Source organism: Diabrotica undecimpunctata, chromosome 7 (assembly GCF_040954645.1).
Source record: "Diabrotica undecimpunctata isolate CICGRU chromosome 7, icDiaUnde3, whole genome shotgun sequence".
NCBI lineage: Eukaryota > Metazoa > Arthropoda > Insecta > Coleoptera > Chrysomelidae > Diabrotica > Diabrotica undecimpunctata.
Genome location: NC_092809.1, coordinates 143684489 through 143710242, shown reverse-complemented (window position 1 = coordinate 143710242; position 25754 = coordinate 143684489). Strand labels below are relative to the sequence as shown.

At 31.9% G+C, this 25754-nt stretch overlaps 1 protein-coding gene across 1 annotated transcript in view; it reads right to left on the bottom strand.

The window, feature by feature from the left end:
- The window catches only part of LOC140445958 (uncharacterized), a 417159-nt gene that overhangs the window by 15843 nt on the left and 375562 nt on the right, over positions 1-25754 (bottom strand). Inside the window, exon 4 of the mRNA XM_072538421.1 lies at positions 11126-11310. Within this exon, the coding sequence (XP_072394522.1) occupies positions 11126-11310 (185 nt within the window). The remainder of the gene's footprint in view (positions 1-11125; positions 11311-25754) is intronic.

Below are 25754 nucleotides of genomic sequence, written 5' to 3'. Positions count from 1 at the left end.
GCGTCCATCTGGGCAAACGCGAAGTGCATTTGAACGACATTAAAATTCAGGAATGATAAAAAGTAACTTGCCGTTTATTTTTTGAAGGAAGTAAGGTTTTATGGTGGACGTTTATGTATGTGCTCGTTAAAATTTTTTTGTAATGTCCTGCCAGGCATTTCCAAATCAAGTATAGAATTTTTTTCGTAGGATAGCTGATAGTTTTTAAAACAAATGTGAATAGATTATAGGTAAGCTATCACGCTGTAGGTTAATTGGGTATTTGCAGTTAAAAATAAACATGAATACTATAGACAAGATGTAGTTTTTTATAGCTTTAGCTTTATATTCTTTTAGAACGAATTTTTACATTATTACCGATACTCAATACTATACTATACACATTACATTATATAAACATACATTATAATGACTCTTTAATGATTATAGTGGATCATAGTTGTAAAAATATAATCATCTTGTAGCATAACGTTGGTAATGTTTAAGGCATACTAAAGGAACGAGGCCGTATTGTTTAAAATCTAAAGAGATGTGGGCGTGGTTTTTTGGATATTTCCTTTGATACATAAACTAAAGTAAAATTGGGGAGAAAGAAAAGAAAAGTATAGAAGATAATACGAGTAGTTACTAGAGCTAAACCAGAAATATTATATGAACAGAATAAAGAACCAAATGAAAACCTTATTGCGGAAAGGGCGCCACAGATTTTTTTTCTCTAAAGCTTCTTCTAACAACAAATTGGAAAAAAGGAAATAAGATAAGAAGAAAATAAAATTTTAACAAAATAATAGGAATGTCAATATGTTTATATATGAAGTAACAGAAAAGAAGAGATGTTTAAAAGATCCAAAGGTACATGAAGAATCCCTAATAAAAGAGCATAAAGACAATAAATTTGATTTATTATTGAAGGTGACAAGAGGACTGGAAATCTATTTAAAACAAACGGAAAAAATAAAAAGGGAGATGCTAGAAATTTTTAAGATTACAATTACAATTTAGGCATTTTGCATAAGTTCTGGCATTATCTTTTTAAGGGACCTCCCACACTAATTTCTTTCGGTTTGTAATGTAGCATTTGTTGAGTCAATTTTGATCCAATATGTTCATATTTCGTTTCGTATTTCATTTTTGGCATTGATCGAGTAGACATCAAGTTTTTGTTTTAAGTCTCTAAGTTCTTCTTACCTATGTTTCTCATGTTCAAAGGACGGGGAGTGTTTTTCTGTTGTTGAAGTGTTGTGAATTTCAATGTTATTGCACCTGTTCTAGGTGGGGACCTAGCCACAGCTAACTTCCAAGCGTTTACTAAAATGAACCGAGACAATTTGTAACACAACAAATGATACATAGTGTTTGAGGCACTCAAAATGAACGAATTGAAGACAAGAAAAAATATTATGATTGAATAAATAAAACATACAAGTACAGCTTTTAGCAAACATATTAAGAATACTGGACACATTGCCAACTATGACAACTATTTATATGTGGAAGTATTAAAAAAGGTTGACAACCAATTCAAGAGAAATTTCATAGAAATGTGCTACATCCATTACTGTAGCTCTTCTATGAACTATAAGAAAGATGTATAAAACTTGAGTTGTATCGTTGATTGAATAACCCATTGAATTGGGTTATTCAATCAACGGTTGTATTTACTCATTTTTGCTTCAACAAGTCTTGACAAGACGTAACAGATTGGAATATGGAGGCAACTTATCATAACATACACAGATGACCTACCTGCACTTGAGTACAGATTTCATTTACCAGCTGATTGTAATTTTTATTAATTTTTTTAAAGTTTTGTTCCAACTGGTGGTTCCATGTTATTGCACGAGGTGTAAATATAAACATAACCTTGTTACATATGACATCGAAATATTGACAGCAGATAGGAAGATTTTCCACAAATGAGAAGAAGAATTCTTCTATTCTACTTCCTCATTTTGATGTTCCTTTGACATGATGTTGTAGTTTTTGGTTGTTTTTAGATATTTTTGTGTTGTATTTGTAAAAATACCCTTTTATGTTTTTATTTAAAATTTAAATTATTTTTCAACATATTTTATGACAATTTTCGCTACAAGGACTAACTGAACATTTTCAATGTAAGTTTTAGATGCTAACTTCCATCATTCGAGCTAAATAAGTTTTCCATTTAGGTGCTGATGAAGGTGACAGCCTACCACCGAAATTTTCACATTTCCAATAAAGTTCTTCACCAAACTGGCTTATACCATCTTTAGCCAATCCTTTACCTGACGCTTTCCCGACAGTTATCTACCAAAGAAATATGTTATATATATATATATATATATATATATATATATATATATATATATATATATATATATATATATATATATATATATATATATATATATATATATATGTATATATATATACGCATACACCTTGTCTGCGAATGATTCAAAATGATTCAATATAAATTAAGGATTAGAGAGTCTACCAGATAATCTTAAATACATATCATTTACTGAATGTGTTGACAAATTTATCTAAAGAGAAATATTTGACCTATATTATTGTAAAATGCATACGGTTAATTTTAAATTTTCAAATGATTCGTTTGCCGGCAAACCAAAACATTTTTACATATTTATTGTAAAAATTAAATAAATATGTAAAAATATAAATAAATTGTGGTAAATAATAAAAAAACATATTACTTTCTTTCAAAATAATCAAAATAAAATTAAAACAATTTAAATTAAGTTAACCCAAATTCTTATTTTGTTTAGAATTCTTTCTTCGTGAAATAAAAGCAAAAACATAGCGTATGAAACAAAATTATATATATGTAGTTACGTATTCCCCGTCAAAGGGCTCTAATCATCATCGATTATGGTGATTTTGGACCAGACCGCCTCGGCCCTATCAAGTCCCTGCTAGTGGCCTACTTAATTCCATCGGTCCTTTAAAGTCCATCAGAAGAAACGTCAACCAGATATGACTACTTGTATTTATTTCGGGACAGATAAAAAATTAAAACTGAACGACCAATAGTACATGAAGACAAACAAAGCAGTTAAATATTTGGAATGAAAGATTGGGTTTTTCCTTCTGATGGACATTTTCGGCAAAACACAACACAAGTGACCCACTTTGCGATCAGAAATGGAATGACGGGCTGTTTCCTACGAAGCAAGCTTATCTCTGTCAGAATTACGAAACAGCTTGAATAGTTCGATCAGATTCGACCAAAAAAAAGAGGTGCTGGGCTGACTCTGAGATGTTACGGGCTCTAGGTAGCAAATGAATTGTTACTAATATTTTTTTTTAAACAATTATTTTTCGTGTATTTTTTCCGTTCTTTTGAATAGTTCTTTCGTTGTTTCTATTTTCTCTCCGGAACATCCTCAAACTTAAAAAAAAAACATTTTTTTGTGTTTTTAGCACATAAACTCAACTGCATGTCAATAAATAACGATTTTTGATATGTTTTTTCGTTATTATTAATAGCGGGATCAGGTTCGTTATTTTCAGATCAGAACATGCTCAAACTACCACAAAACCCTCTTTTTATATTTTCCCACGTTTTAGCACATAACCTTAACTAAATATATCCAAAAAAGTTTTTATTTAATAGATTTTTATTTATAAGAAGATATTTCTTCATCTTAATTGTTTCTTCAGATTTCTTAATCGGAATTACCATTTTCATATTACCTTTTTCGTATTTATAAATTAAGTTAATGTAATTGAATTTAAATTAATGTAATTGAAATTTTTTTACTATTTTGTAGTTTTATAAAAACTCATTATTGATTAAAAATCCATAAATGACAATATTTAAATGATTATTACCACTCAAATAAAGGGAGGGAACTAAAATGGTTATTTGCCACATTTAAAATGAGGTAATGTGCTTAAAATATGAAAAAAATTACAGAAAAATGCAGTTTTTTCGAATTTAGAGTATATATATTGTTATGGATCAGTTTATCGATCAAAAATAGAATAAAGAGTTTTTTTATTATTTTAATATACCGCGGGCATATAAGTTAAAATACAACCCTGTACTTATTTGTAATAGTTAGAATAAGAGAAGACATTGTTCCGTGACTGGACCCGGACGAGTTTTTCCTTGAAAGACTGAGTGAATAGTGAAAGGTCAATGGAACCCGTAATTATCGATTTAAGAATAAACTTGTAATTGTATTTTGCGGTGGGCATTTTTCGAAAGTAAATAAGAATTAGATTTAGATATGAGATAACAAGAATTTGGAAACTTATTTCTGTTGAAAAAGGCAAAATTGTTAATGGTTTCTGAAAAGTAATTTGAGTGAAAGTAGTTTATTTGTTTTAAATATTATGTTGGAAATTTTCTAAATCGAAAATAAGTGGGAAAGATGAATGCTTATGATTGGTTAAAAAGGAATGATGGGGAATGAGAGAGTTGAGAAGGTTGTCTGGGGAGATTGAAAACTTTTTATTATGTTACCGGCAGACCAGAAGAGAAGACGTGTTTTCGTGTAGTCAATCTGAGTACCAGTGTTTTCGTTTGTTAGTGAAAAAGGTGGAAGCTGAGAGCAGATCAAAATCGAGAAGATTAATACCTCTTTTTGAGTCTGCATAGTCCACGAGATAATATATAATTGAGAAAGAAAGGAGAATTTGTGAATAAAGAGTACCGGTCAAAAGAGGCTTGGGCTTGTGTTTTCGGAGGAGTAGTTTGCTGGTATGCGGTTTGGATCGATGCTGAGAACGGGAAAGATTTGATGGTAGCCGGACATACTCAATCAAGGAAGGAACTGTGGTTTGATCGAGAGGAGACATCATTGGTGTAAAAAAATAAAGGTCAGTCAAATAATTTGAATGAAAGAAAACTTATTTTAGAAAAAAGATATTCTAAAGATAAAATCAAATATAAGCATACGAACTAAGATTCCAAGTTTCAAAGAGTTATTTTTTGTGAATAAATTATATTTTATATGGTCAATTTTTAGTAGATATTATTATAAAACAGATCAATAGATAGTTTGTAATTAAAATTAAATTTAGAGTATAGGAGTTTGTTGGGAAAGATAATTGCCCACAAAAGTTATTTATTAATATTCATCGTATTGCTTATTGAAAATAAATAATAATTTGTGTGCATATTTATGTTGTTTTAATGTTAGTTCCGTTTCCTGTTCTATCCCGATTATGAGCAACTAGGAGATACTGAACCCTCTAGAAGAGATATATAAAGTAAACTGATTAAAGTAAAATTAAGAAGGCACCCTGAGAATTTTTAATAGTAATTGTATGACTCTGCATAAATTAGTGAATTAATTAATTAAATAATTGGATTAATTAAATTAGTGTTAATTAATAATAAAACATCATAAAGCAGATCACAACAATATTTTGGTGTAAAAATGACCAACATGACACTGTTATTAAAAAAAAAACGGAAAAAATAGTTGAAAAATCCTTAATCCAAAATAGTTGATTCACATGCTGTTAAGGTTAACTACTAAAAACATGGGATCATCATAAAAAAATCGGTTTTTTAAATCTTTAGGACGAAAAAAAAATACACGAAAAATAATTATTTAGAAATTTGCCAAAAAGTACCTACATAACCTAAAAATTCGTTGAAAATTCAAATATTTTGCTCCAAAACAATCTGAAAAAAATCAGAGTGTTTTTGGGCATGAAAATGTATGTTGTCAAAGTAACTATAAACAACTGGAAGAGAGTGTCTGCTGTGAAGGTCAAAAATAAGTACTTAAAAAAGGTTTGTCGCATAGGTGTAATACCTGAAACGTTAATGATTGATTTAAATGATTCTAGCGACGAGATTGGATCTTATTGTGAAAGTGAATAACATAATAAAACATTAGGATACGATGTACTCACAAATGTTTCTTTTATCTATTATCCATAAGCTGTTGAAGTAATAATAGGTACTATAAATAATACCGGGTTTAAAGTTTAAACAGTTCTTAACAACGAGTAATGAGTAATTGTTTCAAATATACCAAATAATCTAATATTAGGTACTTTTTAATAAATTGGCTATCATTTGTACATATTTTCAATAATTTTACCTATTATAAATTATAAGTATTTTTAAAACGCCACTGCTACGTTAACTTAGTTACTAGTGTTATCAGAAATTGTCGCCACTGCAATTGAAACTAAAAGCTAAGTAGGTAGTTTTTGACATTATTTGTATAGCTCTATTTTTTGTTCCATTGAATTACTTCAGCACATTTTTCAAATAAATTAAAAAATAGATTCGTTAAAACATAATGATCTAGAAACTTGACTAACAGGGGTTAAGTATGAAAGAGTGGAATAACAATAATCCCTCTACCTTTATATAAACGATAACGTGTAACTGACAGCCACTGGAAAGCAAATAGTTTACATGCAAATATTTTCACATAACTTCACTTTTTTAAACTGAAACTCATTTAGTTAGTGATTGCTTTCTCTGTATTTCTGTCAAAGTATTTTTTCCTTATAGTACAAAATGCATGGAATGCTAGCAACTTTTAAATAACTCTTTAGTCGTCCCTTTTTACTCGATGTTCATTTATCCGCTGAAAGCGTCGCTACGACGCCTTTGGCGCCATTTTTTCCGACGCGGCATACTTTTATGTGTATCTACTTAAGCGTTATCGCAATTTATGTTTTAATCTGTTATTTTTCGCTACATTTATTTTAAACCGACGAAAATTTGGATTGGACTTAATTGATCGGTTTTAAGAAATGTTTGTAAGATACTAAAAGTAAATAAAAATCATGATGACATGATTCTTTATTCCTTTTTTGATGTCCCCGTTTACAGTATATCTTTATGTGCAAATATTGTGCTTATAATTGACCGTCCTTCTACTCTTTCCAAGTTGATTAATCGTTGATCATTATCTTTGTGTGGAAAGTTTCGTGTTTGTTGAATTTTCCTATTCCCCTATATTTCTTCCCTTCCAATCTGTATACATACAGTCATGCTGTATCCTGTACAGCAGTATGTCAATACTCTGTTTATCCGTGGGGTTAAGTGGCACGGTTGACGCGGATAACGAAAATCGCGATCAGCGATAACGAAAACAGCCGGTCGACGTTGTTAAGCTAGAACATTTCGGAGTTCACGGTACTTTACTTCGTTGAATAGATGATTTCCTGACAGATCGACATTACAAAGTTAGAGTTGGCGAATCTTTCTCACAGGGCAGGTTAGTGGAAAGTGGAGTGCCTCAGGGTTCTGTCCTTGGACCTCTGCTTTTTACGGTTTATACCAGCGATGTTCCTTATTATGTCTCAAGTAAAATATCGTTCTACGCTGATGACACAAAAATATATGCCAATCCAATCACAAACCAGCTAACCCTTCAAATGGACTTTGACTATATTTTAACTTGGTATTCCCAGTGGTTACTAGTGTAAGGGATTTAATTAAGCATCAGATTTAAGTAATCTTTTTAATAACGTGACACATTTGCGAAAATATATTATTTGTTTACGACATTGAAAATATCGTTGTAACGAGGACACACTCTGACCTAGTGAAATTTGCAATGTAATCAAAAGCTTATTAAATAATGTGTACAAATTAAACAAGTAAAAAACAATAATATATCAACAAACCCACGCGAGTTAAATAGCTGGAAATCACGGGATTAGGGCATTATCATTATTGTTAAGAATGAAGAATCAAGAGAACGGTCTAAGTTAGTATTGTCGACGTCAACTGAGTACTATCTAGTATTGTACTTAGATAACTAATAAACTAAATCATGAGTATCTAGTGTCTTTTAAATAAATCTACCATACGAGACGATAAGTGAAGCATTATTTATTACACTAGCCTTAAATACGGAAAAATGTGTAGTGCTTCGAATTGGTAAAAATAGATTTTAGTAATAGAGAAAGTATTACTGTTTAAAATTCCCTTTTCTGTTTCAGAGAAATTTTTAAATTGTTACCCTGTATTTTTAAGTTATTTTGAAGTAATTCTGCATCTGTTATATTTCTGATTGAGTAAATTTACTCGAAAAATATTTTTAAATGTTTGAAAGTTCTTACATTATAACTTATCAACAAAGTTGTTTCTTCTAAATATGTCCGCTGGTGACGTGCTTATTACACAATAAAACCTAACTTTTTAACAACTCAGTTATGAAGGTAGAAAAAAAAAACAAGGGCAATGCATAACGTTTATCTTAATATGCCCAGTTGGCGTTTACTGCCAAAATTTCAACAACTTTGGCAAAACCAGGTATAATTTTCGTGTGAGAGCGTCTCCTAGATGTGTCATAAAGATAAAAATTAAAATTCAGAACTTGCATGCATACCGTATGTCACAATTATCTTTCCGTCGTATCGCTTTACCTTTGGGAATAAGTAATTATGAGAAAAAAGAGAAAATTTGGGAGCAGGACGGTTTCGTATTCAGGATGTCGCTTCTCCTATATCAGAATTAGATTAGGCTGGTCTGAAATTTGTATGTAGTCACATTAAATTTCACGTTTGTTGGGAATCTGATATTTATACTTGTAGCTAATTATTTGTATACCAAGTATATTTATATTTATTGTGGTAAGGTAAGTATTGAATGTATGATCCTCAAATCGGCCTGGGTAAAAAATAAAAAAAAGGTTTTCTATGAGCAATTAGGATACATACTGAGGAGACTGTGAGCCAACAGCATAAGTTGCTTGTGCTGGACATGGAAGTAAAAAGCGAATTATAATAATTTGGAGGAATATGGCCAGTATTATTAGAGATGCTCATAGAATACTCTAGAAAAAACCTCATGATAGAAGTTCGAGAATAAAGAAACTTATGGTGTTCAAACGAAATTTAAGAAAAAATGTAGAAAATTTTATAAACAGTGGCAAGAAAATACGTCGGACATAGATCTTAAAAACTATACACAAAACTATATATAGTCGCCAAACAGACAGCTAAAGTAGCAATAGCAAAAGCTAAAGCAGAAACATAGGACCAAACTAGGTATAAAAATTTTTAGGCCAAATTGATACCGGGAATGATGAAATAAAGATATAGAAAATAGCCAAACATCGAGCAAAGAAAGCTAAAGATTTTAATCAGATTAGATGTATCCGAAATAAAAATAATAACATACTAGTCCACGAAAAGGATATCAAAAAGCGATGGAAAAAGTACTTTGACAGTTTATTAAATAAAGAATTTGCCAGAAAATCAATTGAGCTAACGGAGACAATCGCAATCGATACCAAAATAATAAACGAGAAACTTGTTAAAGCATTTTAAAAAATAAAGAAAAGTAAAGTAGTTGGACCAGATAATATTTGTGGGAAAGTGTGGACAGCTTTGAGAGAGACAGGAATACGTTGGCAAACAGGCTTAATTAATAGAATCATGGAAGTGAGACAAATGCCAGATAGAGAAGCAGTATATTAGTACCTACTTGTTAACAAAAATAAGAGAGATGAGAGAATAACTGATTTCTAGAATAACTGATAGACGGATATGTTAAACCGAAATATCCAATCATCAGTTTGCTTTCAGTTTTGGTTTGAGGTATATGGTTGTCTTATAGAGGTAGTACCTTTTATCAGAACAGCCGCATCGAGCGCCATAGACGAGAGATAGTTTTTTATAACTTGCCCTGATCAGACACCAAACTCTCACTTATGGCTCCACGTGCCACATCCATATAGCCGGGGGTAGCCAGATATGATGAAATCACCGAACGACCATCGGTTCCCTTTAAATCTACCAACAGCTTCCTTGAGAAGGTGGAAAAGTAGTCTGAAGTAGGGGCTCTGTTGCCATTGAGTGGAGAAATCAACTAAAGGCAGAAGAACCAGTAAGGTTAACGACATCAGTATGTAGAAAGCAAGAAGAAACTACTGCCGTGCTTCTTAAAAGATACTGTGTATATTCCCTATCTACCCTTTTAGTAGTCGCCTTGTTTATTTTTTCTATCTGAATATATTCGTTATATTCTCCCCTTTCATATGCTATGTCGCATGTTAGGATTCAATCAGTTGTTTATTTTGTACTCAACCTGAGGCATTCTTTAAGTCAAAAAATCAAAATTTGTGTTATGGTAAATCTATTTTTATCCATAGTACCCTATCGTATCTTGTATGTCGCTATACGTTCATTAATATGGAAAATACTGTGTAGTGCCCTTTCATTTAACGCATCACACGCTCCAATGCCGAAATGTGTATTTTTTCTGTCTCAACAGCATTTTTACAGCTTTTATTTAATTATATTTAATTTTGGTAGATGTTGGTAGTTCAGATTTCTTTCCTAGGTGGCGTAGTTACCTTACTGGACAAACAGTGTGACATCCTAGCCTTTTATATCAATAGATTCTCCCAATTGTAAATGTATGTCAAAATATGAGTTTAACTAACTACGTTGTGAACGTAGTGATCCTACAGTGGAATCTTTAGGCTATATGACATTTTTTCATTTCATTATAGTTTCAAACATTTCAAGTTGTGATTGTGGAAATATATATATATATATATATATATATATATATATATATATATATATATATATATATATATATATATATATTCTATTCTAACTTGCATTCATAGTTCGCTACTTGTGCTTTTTATAATCCTGTTTTTATTATAACTGCTATTGTAAAATTGAAATCCTCAAAATATAATTTTTAATTCGAATGTATTATTATTTTTTCATCTATAGAAATTAGTTTCCTCATTATCTCTTCGTTTTATGAGATTTCTCACCAGTAACAGTGAATACAGCGTGATTTTCTAATGAATACAAAAAATTAAATATTCGATTAATCTAAACTGATGGATTCAACATAATACATTTTGAAGGACAATCAGTAATCATTATTTGGGAAACTATCGATAATTGTCGAAAACGTTAAATTAAGAAAAGTATTCATTATTCCGAATTAGTGTTGGATAAGATAACAGTAAAACTACAGAATATAAAAAAAGGAAAGACAAGAAAAAAATGTAAAAGAAAAATTATTCCGTAAATTAAAATTGTTGCGATAAAGACGAAATGATTTATATATAACAACACAACCTTTAAATTTCCCTTTGAAACACCTTTGAAAGCATATCTATATTTCCGTCATTCCCTTCAACAAAGGGGTGTGTAATTAACTCACCTATCATTAGTAGAGAAACCGTGAGATGGTCCCTTCCGGAAGGCCTCATGGCGCCCAGAGCTGTACCCACTAAAACGCAGCAGACGGCGACTAGAGCTATGAGGGCTATGAACCATCTCAGCGAGCCCGGCTTCCACGACAAAATTCCGCAGCAGCCTTTGGGAGGGTCCTCGGAGAATCTGCCCCTGAAAAAAACGTATGATGTTATTAAATTTAAGTTGGACCTGGAAGCAGATGTGAGATAAAATGTGTTTTTCATAGAAAGGGTAGAGGAAATATTTGTAATTATATATACACACATATGGGATGTTTTCTAAATAATTTCATTTTGCTTTTTATTTGGAATTACATAAAATACATTTATTACTCATCTCTTTTATTATTTTGTATAGGTATTTTATTAGTTAACTGATTTTCTTACAAATGTCAGAGAACTACGAACACAGAGAAGCAACACGACCGTTCTAAAACGTGTACCGTTTTTGTATACGCATGCCCGATTCTGGTTGCTTAACTGTCATCAACACGTGCTTATTCTTTAACACTGGTTGTTTTAAGATAGTCCGTAGGCGCCTGTGGTAAATACTCGACTCAACAAGTGCATTTGACCATTTATCTAATTTATTTAGTGGTTAAAAGTTTATAGTTATAGTTAAAATATATAAGTTTATAGTTAAAGCTTATAGTTAAAAGTTTAATTTATATTTAAAATGTCTTGATTTATTATATTAATTAATTGATATGATTAATTTATATTTAAAAAGAAAAACCTGTTTTTCAGAAAGTGCATTTCTGAACATTCTTTTGGAGTAAACGGCGATGTGATTTCAAACCGTCTACTAAAACTTATGTTTGATTCCAATACAAATTTGCAATTATGCGAACGTCTCTGCCATCCAAACCAAAGTTTCTTAGAACTTCGATCAATATAGGGTACTTATTACGATCAAATGCCTTTCGGAAGCCAATAAAAATAAAAAAAATCATGAGCGTACAACAGTACGCCCAACGAAAATATGTAATCCGCCATTTTGTTGGCGGCCATTTTGGATTTTCTATAATGAACTCTTTTCTACTAGTCAAGCCATTTCATTTGATACCCATATTGAAGTAGTTGTGAACAAATATGTAATCTGTTATTTTGTAGCGGCGTCCATCTTGGATATGCAATGATACTGAATGTATGTATAGTCGGTTCGCTAATCTCAGACACAATTATCTAGTATTTCAGTAATTATTTTTTTAAGTTAGTTACATTTTAACAGACTAGAAGTGGATGACAATTACTATATTTACAACCAAGCACACATGCTCATAGCCAATATTAAGAGTAAACAAACATAAATCTTACTCCAATCAATAATTATTTATTTACACCATAATATAATTACACAACAGACAACGGAAGATTTGACCAATTATTTAAAGGTAAATGTTCCAAATATACATTTCTACTGCAAGAAGTTAAAGGTTACGGAGTACCAAGCAAGCTTTAAAGTTTCATATCCATTGGATTATAAAAATAAAGTTCTCAATCCCAGCATCGGGCCTGAAGGTTCAATGGTTCGTCGTTTTGACTTCAAGTACAATAATTGTACTAACCGCAATTAACAACAAAACCAGAAATAATTGTTACAAATCCGGCTTAGGCAAACTAGATACTACAAATAATTTTAAAGGCAATACCAATCAACTAAAAATCGTATGTATTAACTCTGAATCTATTGTAAAGTAAACAAAATAAATTGTATCGAAATATTACTTAAAACTAAAAGTCTGGATTTACTATGTATATCCGAATCATGGTGTAATGACAATAATATATATTCTTTTTATCTTCCTAATGCTCTCTTGTAATGATTCGTAATTCTTTTTTGATTATTTTTTAGGTTATTACATTTTTATATTTATAGAAATATACTCGTACAATACTTCTTGGTTTTTTATTCGTTTTAGTCGAATATCGTTTACTGCGATATTCGACTTTAAAGGAAAAATATGATTTTAATAGGTTTCCAAGACATTAACAATCGATTTCAACATAAAGTTTCTTGTTGTCGATCACAAACATTTGTCACCCAAAGAGAATTGGAATTTTCAGAGTTTGTGAAATTTCCGTGGCAGACAATGGCTTTGATATTTTTCGAAAATATTACGAAAGATAATTTATTAGGAAATTCCACGACGAACAAATTATATCTTGTATCAACACAACATATACATTAAGTTAAGTTTTGCAGACGATCAAGTAGTGATTGCACAAGACCAAGACGACCTCAGCTACATGATGAAAAAACTACAAGAAGAATATACCAAGGCTGGCCTAGATATTAACCTCGCGAAAACAGAGTACCTATCTACAAGTGAAGAAGACATAGAAGATCTACAGATTGATGACAACGTAACAATCAAAGGAAAGGATAAATTCAAATACCTGGGGTTTATAATCACGAAAAAGGCAACAAAAGAGGAAGAAATTACACAAAGATTAGGACAAACAAGAACAGCAATCCGACAACTTAACTCAGTATGGTGGGATAGACACCTAAATATGAAGACAAAAACGCAGATTTATAAAACATTAGTGCGAAGTATTATGACATATGGGGCCGAAAATTGGATCATAAACAAGAAAAACAGCAGTAAGATAATAGCAACAGAGATGGAATGCCTGCGAAGATGCTGCAGAGTAACAAGAATGGATAGGAGAAGTAATGACGAAATAAAGCAAAGAACATCAATAGAAACAGACATACTAACATATATAGAACAAAAAAGACTAAAGTGGTATGGACATGTAAGAAGAGCTAGCGACAGCAGATGGATAAAAAGAATAACCGAATGGAGCCCCATAGGAAGGAGGAAAAGAGGACGACCCCGAAAATCCTGGAGGAACGAAGTAGACGACGCCATGAGTAAGAGAGGACTGAACGATGGAGAATGGAACAACAGAGAGAGATGGAAACGGTTGAGCGAGGGAAGGCAGTGAATACTGTAGAATCCCTATATATATATATATATATATATATATATATATATATATATATATATATATATATATATATATATATATCAACACAAGCCAGAAAGAATCGATGTATTATTGGTCTATCAATGCCAACATCAGAACAAACAAAAAAGTATTTTCATCTATGGTTCCATCAATACGATTTTCACCATTACTTTGCGTTGTGCGATGTATTTGAAACCTTTTGTAAATCAAAAATAATTACACCATTAAGAATGTCAACAAAAGCCGGCCCTGCATGTAACTATCTTTTCAGTGCAATATTTCATATTTATTGAAAGTCAACATAAATGCTAAATTTTATTTAAGAATTTATATTGTGTGATGTGCCCATTGACTATTAGTTTTCTGGTTGTTTAACTGTCATTGGCGGTTTACCCACGAAACTTCAAAGAAGTGTCGCTTCTCTGTGTTCGTAGTTCTCTGCAAATGTACCATTGGTGTCCATTTCTTTGATGAGTGCTCAAATCCCGGAGTATAGATTTCTAGATCTTTATAGCTTAAGGACATCTGCAAGTCTTACTCTGACTCAAATACCTTCGTAAGGTCCACGAAGCACATGCAAACAGTTTTGTTAAATTTAATTGCTTTTTCTATTACCTCGCAGATATTCCAGATTTTAAGCAGATTTTAAACATTACAGCGCTTAAGAGACTTATCCGGTAATAGTTTTTAGGATCCACAAGGAAACTAAGTTCCTGTAGCTGGCTGTATACCATGTATCACAAAAATTTTTTGTTAAAATCCTTTATAAAAGGTATATAAATTAGGCTCAAAACATGTACACCTAGACACTGATGATGGAATATGGATTCCGAAAACGTTTTGTTTTCATGACATAGCCCGTTTGGGTTTTTTAATTTATATACCTTTTATAAAGGATTTTAACAAAAAATTTTTAGTTTTTAGGATCTTCTTTTACACCTTTTTTAATATTGGGATGGGTATACTTTCTCGCCAGATATTCGGTATTTTCTCAAAGAAAAAATTTAGTTCCTCAGTCAACTTTTCTCCACCGTACTTAAGTATTTCGTTTGTTATCCCGTCCAATTCCGGCGCTTTTCGGTTTTTTAGTTTGGATAGCGTGGTTTCAATTATTACGGTTGTTATTAGCCATTTGTTAGTATCCGTGTTCTTGTAGTAACTGGTCTCTTCTTGACTTGTAAAGTGTCAACATTTTGATACATAACATTCCATTCCAAATGCCGCTATTTTATTAAATTTTAAATCATCCCGTACATCATTTTAAATTTCAGTAAACATTTTACCACGAGTTCGTTTTCGTCCACCCACTTATCTATTTTGACTTATAGTTAGGTCCATCCATACGTACTGTAATACCGTAATAATCATTTTTATAAAATTACTGCTCTAATACTTCAAGTACCGAACGGTTTGTTCGATTTTTATTATCCTTTATGTAGTTGTTAAATCCATCAATTTAGCCCTGACACTTTCTTGTTTGAAAATATAAAAGATAATCCCTCAAAGAAAGCGCCGAAAGGTGTCTTGTTAGTTGGGTCAATTTCAATTCCATCACATCCCGTTTGCAAATATTCCCGGAGGCTGTTCAGATCACACATCAAAGTAATGGTATCTCCTTTTAATTTTTTTTCTATAAAACGGAATATCTTCATAATCTAAATTCATTTTCCGCTAAGCCAGTGTGTAATGAAGTTCGATATTGTGTATTGGGAGACCCCCGTCAAGGGTAAGATATTTTTTTCGTATTTCTTTACATTTTTATTTTCTGTTATTTCGCCTATTTGATTTTGTTTTTTTTTCTCATTTAATTAAGGCCCAAGGTTGGTCCGAAGGCAATGAAAATGTAAACCCAATGTCCAAATATAATCCAAGTATAATCCATGTATATATCCAATGTTAATTTCAACTTTAGCACCAAACGTAATTTTAAAGTTAAGTACTAAGTCTATCTCTAGTGATCCTGTTGGGAGTACCGAGTCAATCCAAAGTTTCTACCTAGTTGAGTATGGAGCCCCCCGTGTATTCAGGGGTTGACTGTACAGGAGGCCAACGTCCAGTTAATCTACTTTCCAGCTCAAAGATAGTGAGTAGTTTTTCCTTATAGGTTTTATCATCCTATTCAAGTGGTGGAACTTTTAAGCTAAGAAAGTTTTTCTTCTTCTTCCTGTGCCGTCCCCATTAACGGAGGTTGGCGACCACATTTTTAAAAGCTTCTCTGTCTTTTGCAACGTGGAATAATTCGTCTACAGTCATGTTTGTCCAGTCTCGAATATTTCGCAGCCATGACTTTCTCTTTCTACCTATTCGCTTTTTGCCATCGACTCTACCCTGCATGATGACCTGCAGAAGACTATATTTATTATTTCTTAGTATGTGTCCAAGGTATGCAGTCTTGCGTACTTTTATCGTTCTCAACAATTTTTTGTCTCGACCCATCCTTCTCAGCACTTCCTCATTGGTGACCCTGGCAGTCCATGGAATTCTCAACATTCTCCGGTATATCCAAAGTTCAAAGGCTTCAATCTTTTTAACTATTTGCGCTTTTAGTGTCCATGTTTCTACCCCGTACAATAGTTGCGACCAGACGTAACGTTCAACAAACCTCAGTCTCAGCGCAGTATTCAGATTTTTGTCACAGAATAATTGTTTGAATTTTAAGAACGCTGCCCTTGCCATTTCTATTCGTACCCGGATCTCATGGTCTCGATCTAGATAAGGATCTGGATAAGAAAGTTGAAAAAATAAAAGAAACTGGATAAAGACATTGTTTTAAATTGCCTGTTATAGGTGGTGATAGTTATACTATGATTTATTGTTGCTTATTTAATTTGAATTATTAATTTTAGACTCTATTAAACATGTTTAATCGAAATGGATCAACGAAATAGTAAACTTTTTAATCTTTCTTTTGCGTACCTATTATTTAATATTATGTTTTGTTGGATATGCATAGTTAATCCATTGCATAGAGGACGTAGATTAGTTCTTATGTTTCATAATAAATTTAATGAGATGTGCTATATTTGATATGATCACATTTTAGTTTCACCCCTTATATAATAAAACACCGAAAAAGATTCTTAATCTTTTTGCGTCTCTGAGATTGATAATGTAAACATTTTCGAGTCTGCTTATAATAATTATAATTGCTCTTTCGATTGATCTTGGTTCCGCCTAGATATTTACGCTGGAAATAAATATGAATATTTCCGCTTAGGTTAGTGGGAAAGTGTATGTTGACAAGGGGATGATTTTTGGAGGATGATATCACTACTCGGTGAATCGACTGCGAGAGCAGTCGATTTCATTGTTGAAGTCATGACGAATTTTGTCATGGGAAATTCGTTAGTGTAGCAGTCAAAGAGAACAAATTTGGGTTTGAGTGGTGAAACATCGCAGATTTGAAGTTTTAAAAACCGGCAAATTTTTATTTAATTCGATGAGTTTTGGTTAGAAAAAGGTGATTTAATCTCAAATGCTATGTGGCAATCTTTGTGAAACGAGATAATCACCAGTTTGTTGCCGTATTCCGTGTTACGGGATCTGATAACAGCGTTTGTGAGGGATAAGCGGGCCTACATGGTTTTGAGTGAAAAATAACCAGCTGATCTTTGAAGAATCATATAGTTATCATCAAGATAACCTGAGGCCCAGTTTTGGTGTTTGTCAGCCTCCATTTTGTATCTCCCATGTATTTTTGTATCTAATCCCAAGGTAACAAACTTCCTTTAATAATTTAAAAAGAAATAATTAGCCAGTGAAGAAAGTAGTTTTGTTAAATTTTTCTAAATAAAAATTTTTCGTTAATATACTTTGCGTTCATGGTAGTTGAAAGGTTTTTAAATAAATATAAATTTTATGGATCAGCTTATTGTCATATTTTAGTTTTCTTTTAAATAAACTTAACTTTTGATAATTAATTAATAATTCAGAAAAGTTTGGTATTGCATTTCAACATGATAGTCAGTATATCCTTTTTGTCATTTGGTACATAACCAAAATTTTAAAGTCTGTTTTGTTAGATTCTGTTTTGTTAGTAGGTTAAACTCAATGTAAGTTTTGTTAATAAATTTGGAAAAAAAATAACTATGTAATGTTTCACGTAAAAAATATTCACCCTTGAAATTTTTTAGGAAAGAACAACTTTTCTTTCTAACCAACAAGATTATTCTTTTAAATGGCGTCCTAATATTCAATAGTTTAGGAATCTTCGTGTGTTTTTTATTTCTTTTTTGTCCAGTCCTCTCCAAATAAAGGAATCCTTATCCGCTCTCCAACCAAAACACGAGTAGCCGTTCGCAAACGTTTCAATTTATTTGCTTACCCTATCCTCAAGCACATTAATTGTTCAGTCCACTCCTTTAACCCCCAATAAGCAAATAATAAATTGTTACAATATGGTATCTGATATATTTTATTTGATTATTAGATATAGTTATGATGCTTGATATCATTGATATGATATTTGACTACCTAATTTACTTAATTGGTATGATATCTATTGGTATGATAACTATTTTATTTGATTACGTTACTTGATTCTTTTGTGGTACGTGTAATATTTAATATTTTTGAATATCTATTGATTTGGTGAATTTTTCCATCTCTTATTTTAATGATTTTTGTTTTCTCTTTGTGTTGTAAATATCCCATTTCCGATTTTTTGGGATTCAAACATTTAAAAAAAGTGGCGCCCTTTTCTTTTCAAGAGTTGTTCTCTTCCTTGAATATTTTTTTTATTTTGTTTTGCAGCTTTTTGCTTCTTGAGTTTTTTACCTCTAAGAATCACCCCGCCCATAATCTACCAGTACTGAGCAACGGATCCTTCGAGCCAATTTTGTACTGTTGTTCTAGGATTCATTCTTCATAATCTAGATCATTAGGTATGGTATAGTAGTAGTGCAGTGAACGGTGTATAAGTGAAGTGAACTGGGGGCTCAAGAGACTGAAACTTCGAAAGTCATGATCAAGAATCCTGTAAAATATACGATTTACCTTTGATCTTCATAAAAGTTGTCAGTTATTTGCAGTTTTTTTAGATTTTATATAGATTAGGTGTTTGATTTTCAAAATATCTTTCCCCAAAATATTTGTCGATATTTTTGTGAATAGTATGTATTTATTGACCGGTTTCTTTCGATTTCTAAGCATATTATGCATTTCAAAAGACATATAAAAAATATTTAAAACTGATAAAGGTAGCTGATTTGAATAACGCAAACAATGGAAGGCAATGGAAATAAATATTGTGTCCCAAAACTGTAGAGAAGAACTTTGTTATAATTATATACTTTGTAATTTTGTGATAAAGGATATTGGTATTTCGTATTTAGTTATACAAATTGATAAATTTTACACCTTTTTGTCCCCTCCAAGTTCTCTTGAGCTAAATAAATAATGTTTTAATTAAAATTTACTGTACTGAAAGAGTACCTAATCTACCGATGCAGTATGTGTAACGAGCGATAAAGCATTTGTTGGAATAACAGTTGTTCTAAACTACTTTTACATCAGTCACACTTTACCGAGAGAGACAGTCCATTTATGGAGCACGTCTGCGATTTGAAACGACGCTAGCTGGTTCTTTCTGGTGCTCGCAGAAGAAACGAAAGTGGGGCAAGTAGAAACAAAGATAAACGCCCGACCTGTCGTTGAATGATACGTGCAGTTGGTGCATGGACTGTCCTATTAACCTGTGACCTGTCGGATAGATTTCGATCGATCATTTTGGCTTCGTTTACGTTTATGTAACTGCTAGTGTTGCAACTTTCTTCTGGGAATAAATGTAAATAAAAATAATTTTGGGTTTATGTTCACACTAGAAATGAAGCCTGTCGCAGACACGAATGAGAAAGAAGCCCGCCACTTTTGTCCAAAGTAAGTTAACTCTACCAATATTAAATCTGAATAATATATACAATCTAGCATCACATATACATGGTGATCTCGAAAAGCTCTGTTGACAACATACATCTGACATTGGAGGGTAAACCGTTAGAGAGGATCGACAAGTATAAATACCTCGGAACAATTATAAACTTACAGTTAGATCAAGATGAGGAGATAAAGGTCAGAATTGAAATAGCTCGAAAAGGATTTTTAAAATAAAAGTCAATGTTTACAAATAAGAAATTGAGTATAGTTATCAGATTGAGGATCGTCAAATGTTATGTATGGTCACAACTGATATATGGGGTAGAAGCTTGGACTCTAAAAGCCCCATCCGTAAAAAATTAGTGGCATTCGAAATGTGGCTATATAGGCGTATTCTAAAAATTCCTTGGACTGCAAAAATCTCAAACGAAAAAGTGTTGAGACGAGTTGTACATGGCAGAAAGCTTATGAATACAATTAAAATAAGAAAAACATCGTATCTGGGCCACATACTTCGAAACGGTAAATACTCTCTTCTGCACGCCATCATGCAAGGAAGAGTAGAGGGAAGAAAAGGCTTGAGAAGAAAGAAGAAATCTTGGCTGAGGAATATCAGAGATTGGACTAACTTTAGTAGATATTTCACGTTGCAAAAGATAGGAAAGGGTTTAAAGAAGTGATCGCCAACCTTCGTTAGAAGACGACACAATAAGAAGAAGAAACACCACATATCTTCAGGTAATATCTAACAAATAAATGAAACTACCTAGCACAAGTGTGCTGCTAACAAAGTCGCAGTGGCCATGATGATTTCCAATCTCCGTTAGGAGTGGCACGAGAAGAAGAAGAAGCACAAGTGTGCAGCAACACCAAAACCAGACATTACACGAAACCAAAGGCGATATGGTCGAACTGAAACAAATGAGACTCATTGAACAAATGAGTACAATGTTAAACCATTTGACTAGAGTGATCGCTACACTGTCCAAATGACCAAGTTTGTCAAAGTGGTGCTCTAGAATGCCAATGGACTAGCCCCACATGCCTACATAATCAAAAACAACATTGACATAATGCTGATATCTGAAACCCACTTTACCGGGTTAACGCTGCAGTTATTTCAAATGTCCTTATTATGTAATATACAGCACCAATCATCCAGACGTTACGGCACACGTCGGATCTGCAGTCATAATCAAGAAATCAATTAAGCACCAAGAGCATAGCAAAACCACTAAAGACTATTTGCAAGCCACCTACACATCCACTAAACACTTGGAAGGGCCATTAATAATAAGAGCCATGTACTGCCCACCACGATATATTATAAACTTCTTTTCAAACTTTCCAACGATCCAAACAAAGCTTTTTAAATAAAAAAATTGAAACTGTCAATACAAAAAGGTGATTTTAATTTTACGTTATTTTCACGATTGTGTCTAATAGAACAACTCTCCTTTTTTCATTTATGTGTCACATAATCCTTCTAGTTTTATTATATTCTGTTTTATAGCATTGCGAAAATAATTTTCTAAAAAAAAATTTGGGATAAACAAATTGAATTGTTTAAAAACTATTTTTATTTTATTGTTTAAAATTTTTTATCACATATCCACCACAAAGAACTCATTTTGACGCAAAATTGAAAGTTACAAAATCATTTTTGCAAAACAATTTATTCCATTTTAAAACTTTTACCTCTTTTTAACGTTTATTAATAAATAAATGCACCAACCACTTTTACCACAGCTCATTTTTCACTTAAATTGTTAAAAAACGAACAAAATGTTGATGAATTTGCATATCTTTTGTTATTTTACCCATATAGAATTCAAAACACTGTATTTTTGCTTATTTCTCTCGATTATAACCAGTAAGTTCGCTAGTTCAGTGACGCCCAATATATTCAAATATTTAACTAATTTATAACTTTTTCTCAGCAAAAAACAATACGAAAAGCAACGTAATCCTCGATACTGGAAAATTAAAACACCTATTATGCAGTTTTGAGATACTGTTCACCTTCCCTCTTTTCACCAGCCCATTCAAATATTTCTTGTTACAATGCCTGTGATTTATATAACTTAATCTACATGAAACTTATTTATTACCAACTTATACTTCATCTAATTTACTAACCGTTGCACGTCATCCGCGTCATAGCCCGTGAGGTCACATGATAGCAACACGAAATATTTAGGCGGTAGGTGTGTTCTTTTTTAGAATCACTTTACCGAGTACACTGGCATTACAGCCACTAAAGACATACAGTCTGTCCCAAACCCTTCTTTCAGTGCGTCACTAATTTTGACGTCATATGGGATTTTAAGAATGTCGAGAATTATTGCATGACATTTTAGTTAAATTTGACAGTTGCAGAATTGTAATCTCTCTTTTTCTAATTGAAAATAATTTAATAATTTTAATATTAGTCTTTGTTCTTTCTCGATATACCTATCTCGGCATATTTAAAATATTTTTATGACAATAAATACAAAATTAAATGTTCACTGTAAAATGTCTGATAATACTAACCTGGAATGACAATTATCATTTTATCAGTTGACATTGTGAAACTACTGTCACGATCGAGACAATCTGCGTCAAATTATATTTATGCGCATCATTGATTGGATATCTATTCAGCGTATTCTAAACTCCAACCAATTATACATCCGTAAGTAGAATTAGCTTTACAATAAATAATTTTCTAAGTTCTATGTATAATAATCACAGACTCACGTTTTTTTCTGTCACCTCTAGCTTAATGTGTTAGAGAGAATTCGATCAAACATGACGCACTGAAAGAAGGGTTTGGGACGAACTATATTTAGACATATTTTATTATATACGCGTAGAAATAATATTTAAAGATTTCTATTAATGTTAACTTAAAGAAATACACAATAATATGATTCATTTAATTTGTATAAATGCATTATAAACCGTTTTTATGAAGAACATTTGTTCGGAACACACTGTAACTGCAATCGAACGAAGGTGGTATTTTGGCGTAAATTGGTAACACTTATTTGACCCTTGCGGTGTTGATACTTTTTATTTTACATTTTACATAAAATAAATATCTATGTATTCCATTTTACATCTTTATACGACGCATACAAGCGGCTCAAATTGTCTTTAACAAGATTATTTTTTAACTCTTTTGTTTCTATTTATTTACATTAAATATTAATTCGTTTTGTTGTATAATCCACTTTTGCAATAATATGTGACCCATTTGATTTAAAATGGATTCAGGATTTTTTTATACTTTGGCAACTATGTCACCTTCGATCTCGGTCAATGATAATGACGTGCAACGGTAAGTAAATTAGATGGACTGTATATTTTATATTATCAACTTTTTCCTCTTTAAACCATGTATGGATATCTTATATACTAAAACGCTAAGCCCTTTTCTTGTCCACCACTTTACTCAAAAACCATATTAGATAATTAAAATATTTTTTCGGAATATTATTAGTATTACGTATGAGATTGTCAAGTTTTGTACTTTTGGTACAAAAATTCACTTCCGGTTTTGAGATGACCGGAAGTTAAAATTTACTTTAAGTTTTAGACCCCACAATGTATATATGGATCGAAAGGTCTCGTCGAGACAAATCTAAATATGTACTTCCGGTTGCGATCCGAAACCGGAAGTGACCCCAAACGCGCATAAAACGTTAAGATAGAGCAAATCTGACACCGGATTCGTGATCAGCATGCAAAATTAACTGCTGAATGATATCCATGTCGACATTTGATGAACTAAAAATTGCATTCCGGTTTTGAGGTCGACTTCTGGTTTCGTTTTTATTAGTCAAATCAATAGAGAATTCAACGTAGAGTTCAAAAATGTAAGTTCACGAAATTATCATTTATAGTTTTTGAGTTATTGATAAAAATATTTTTACTTCCGGTCATTGTATATATTGTATATTTTTCTCGCAAAATAAAAATTTCATTTAAAAAACTCGATGTCGAGTTGGTCCGCTAGTGTCATTTATTTTTTTTATTAAAAATCACGAACACGTCCACTGCAATGCCGCAAAAGCGACAATTGCTTATAAATATTTTAACTAAAAAGTGAACACTTACTAGATAAAATCCTTTAAAAATAAAAAACTGAACGAGTTGTCACAGCTTTACGCTTTGATAAATTTATATTGTGGAAACTACTCCTTCTTGTTTTCTGCCATCATACTTGAGTTCACATCGCTGAAAATGAGATTTTCGGTTCGGAAAATTAATAACTCAACTTAAGTTTTCCAACCAACTGGAAATTCGTTTATTATCGTTTCATTTCATGGGCTCTAACGATTTTGCTGTAAAGCATCAGTTTTATTTTTTAAAAAACACTCTCTGAAGACGAAATTCTGTACAATGTGATGAATTTTGGGATGTGTTACGAGTAGAATAGATAAAAATAGGGTTTAGATGTGGATTTAACGTTGATCTTAACACCTGAACACTTGAATAGTTCAGGACTTACTGCGAAGCCCTCGTGTATTTTTAATACAGATGTATCAGATAACAGAGGGTCTTTAATTATGCTGACGATCTGATGTTTTAACAAAAGAGGTAAAAAAAACTTAGTGGACCAAAAGAAAATAAAAACTTTGGATTATAAAATGATGGTTATTTACGGTACGTATTATTTAGTTTTAAAACAAAACAGCAGAAAAGATGCAGGTAATGATGAGATACCAAATGAATTGTTGAAATTTATGAGAGCGGCAACTGACATTAATTAAAAGACACAATAAAATACCAGAAGAATGGAGGACAAACGAGCTAATCTTATTTAAAAGGCTTACAAAGGACAAAAAAAGAATTATAAGAAACAACCAGAAAACTACAGAGGTACAGAGGCTTCTTATTTTCATCGTCAGAAAAATATTACGGTTAATATTATGGCAATTTCTCCCGACTGTGGCTTTAAAAATGGCTTTCCTAACAATTCGGCTATGTGAAATTGTATGAGAGCGCATTGATTTACACGAATCCAATTTCTTATTACCTCGCTGTAGTACGCTTTACAGCTGCCTATCTAGGTTTTATCAAGAGGTTAGGTTAGGTTAGGTTTTAGGTTAGGTGAGGTTGAAGCTTATGTGTGGCATGAAAAGGTAGGGAAATTATATAAACAAAAAATCCTAATTAATCACTTTCAAATTTATAAAATGTTTCATCCATTCTGTAAACAAATTTTGTTGTATTCAACCGCTTAGATTAACCACATATATTGACCCGATTGATATTATTTTGGTTTTTTTGGGGAAAAAATCAACGTAAGCGGAACGAATTGACCAGTAGCACTTATTGCTATAAACAAGGTTACAAGGGAACCACGTTCAGCAGATGTTAGGGACGCAATTTTTCGTTTTCGTTTTCTTCCTATGACTTTTCAACTTTGTTCTGAATAATTGACAATCCAATTTCATCCACATTGAAAACTCTATGCGGAGAAAAATTATGTTTCGTGTATTGTTGTCAAAAAGTATATGGTGTCAAAAAACTGAATGTTTTTTTGTTGAAGCCCAGAGCTCTGGAAAAGGAAGTTTCTGTCAGCTTCTTCCTGTAATGTTATTTTTAAATTGATTAGTTAACCAATTTTTCGTAGCTAATCTGCATGCCATTTTGCAAATGTCTTTTCATGTTAGACCATAATATGCAGCTTACATTGCTAGAATATACTAAACCAATCGCACTTCCATATCTTTGTTCAATAGTGTTGTT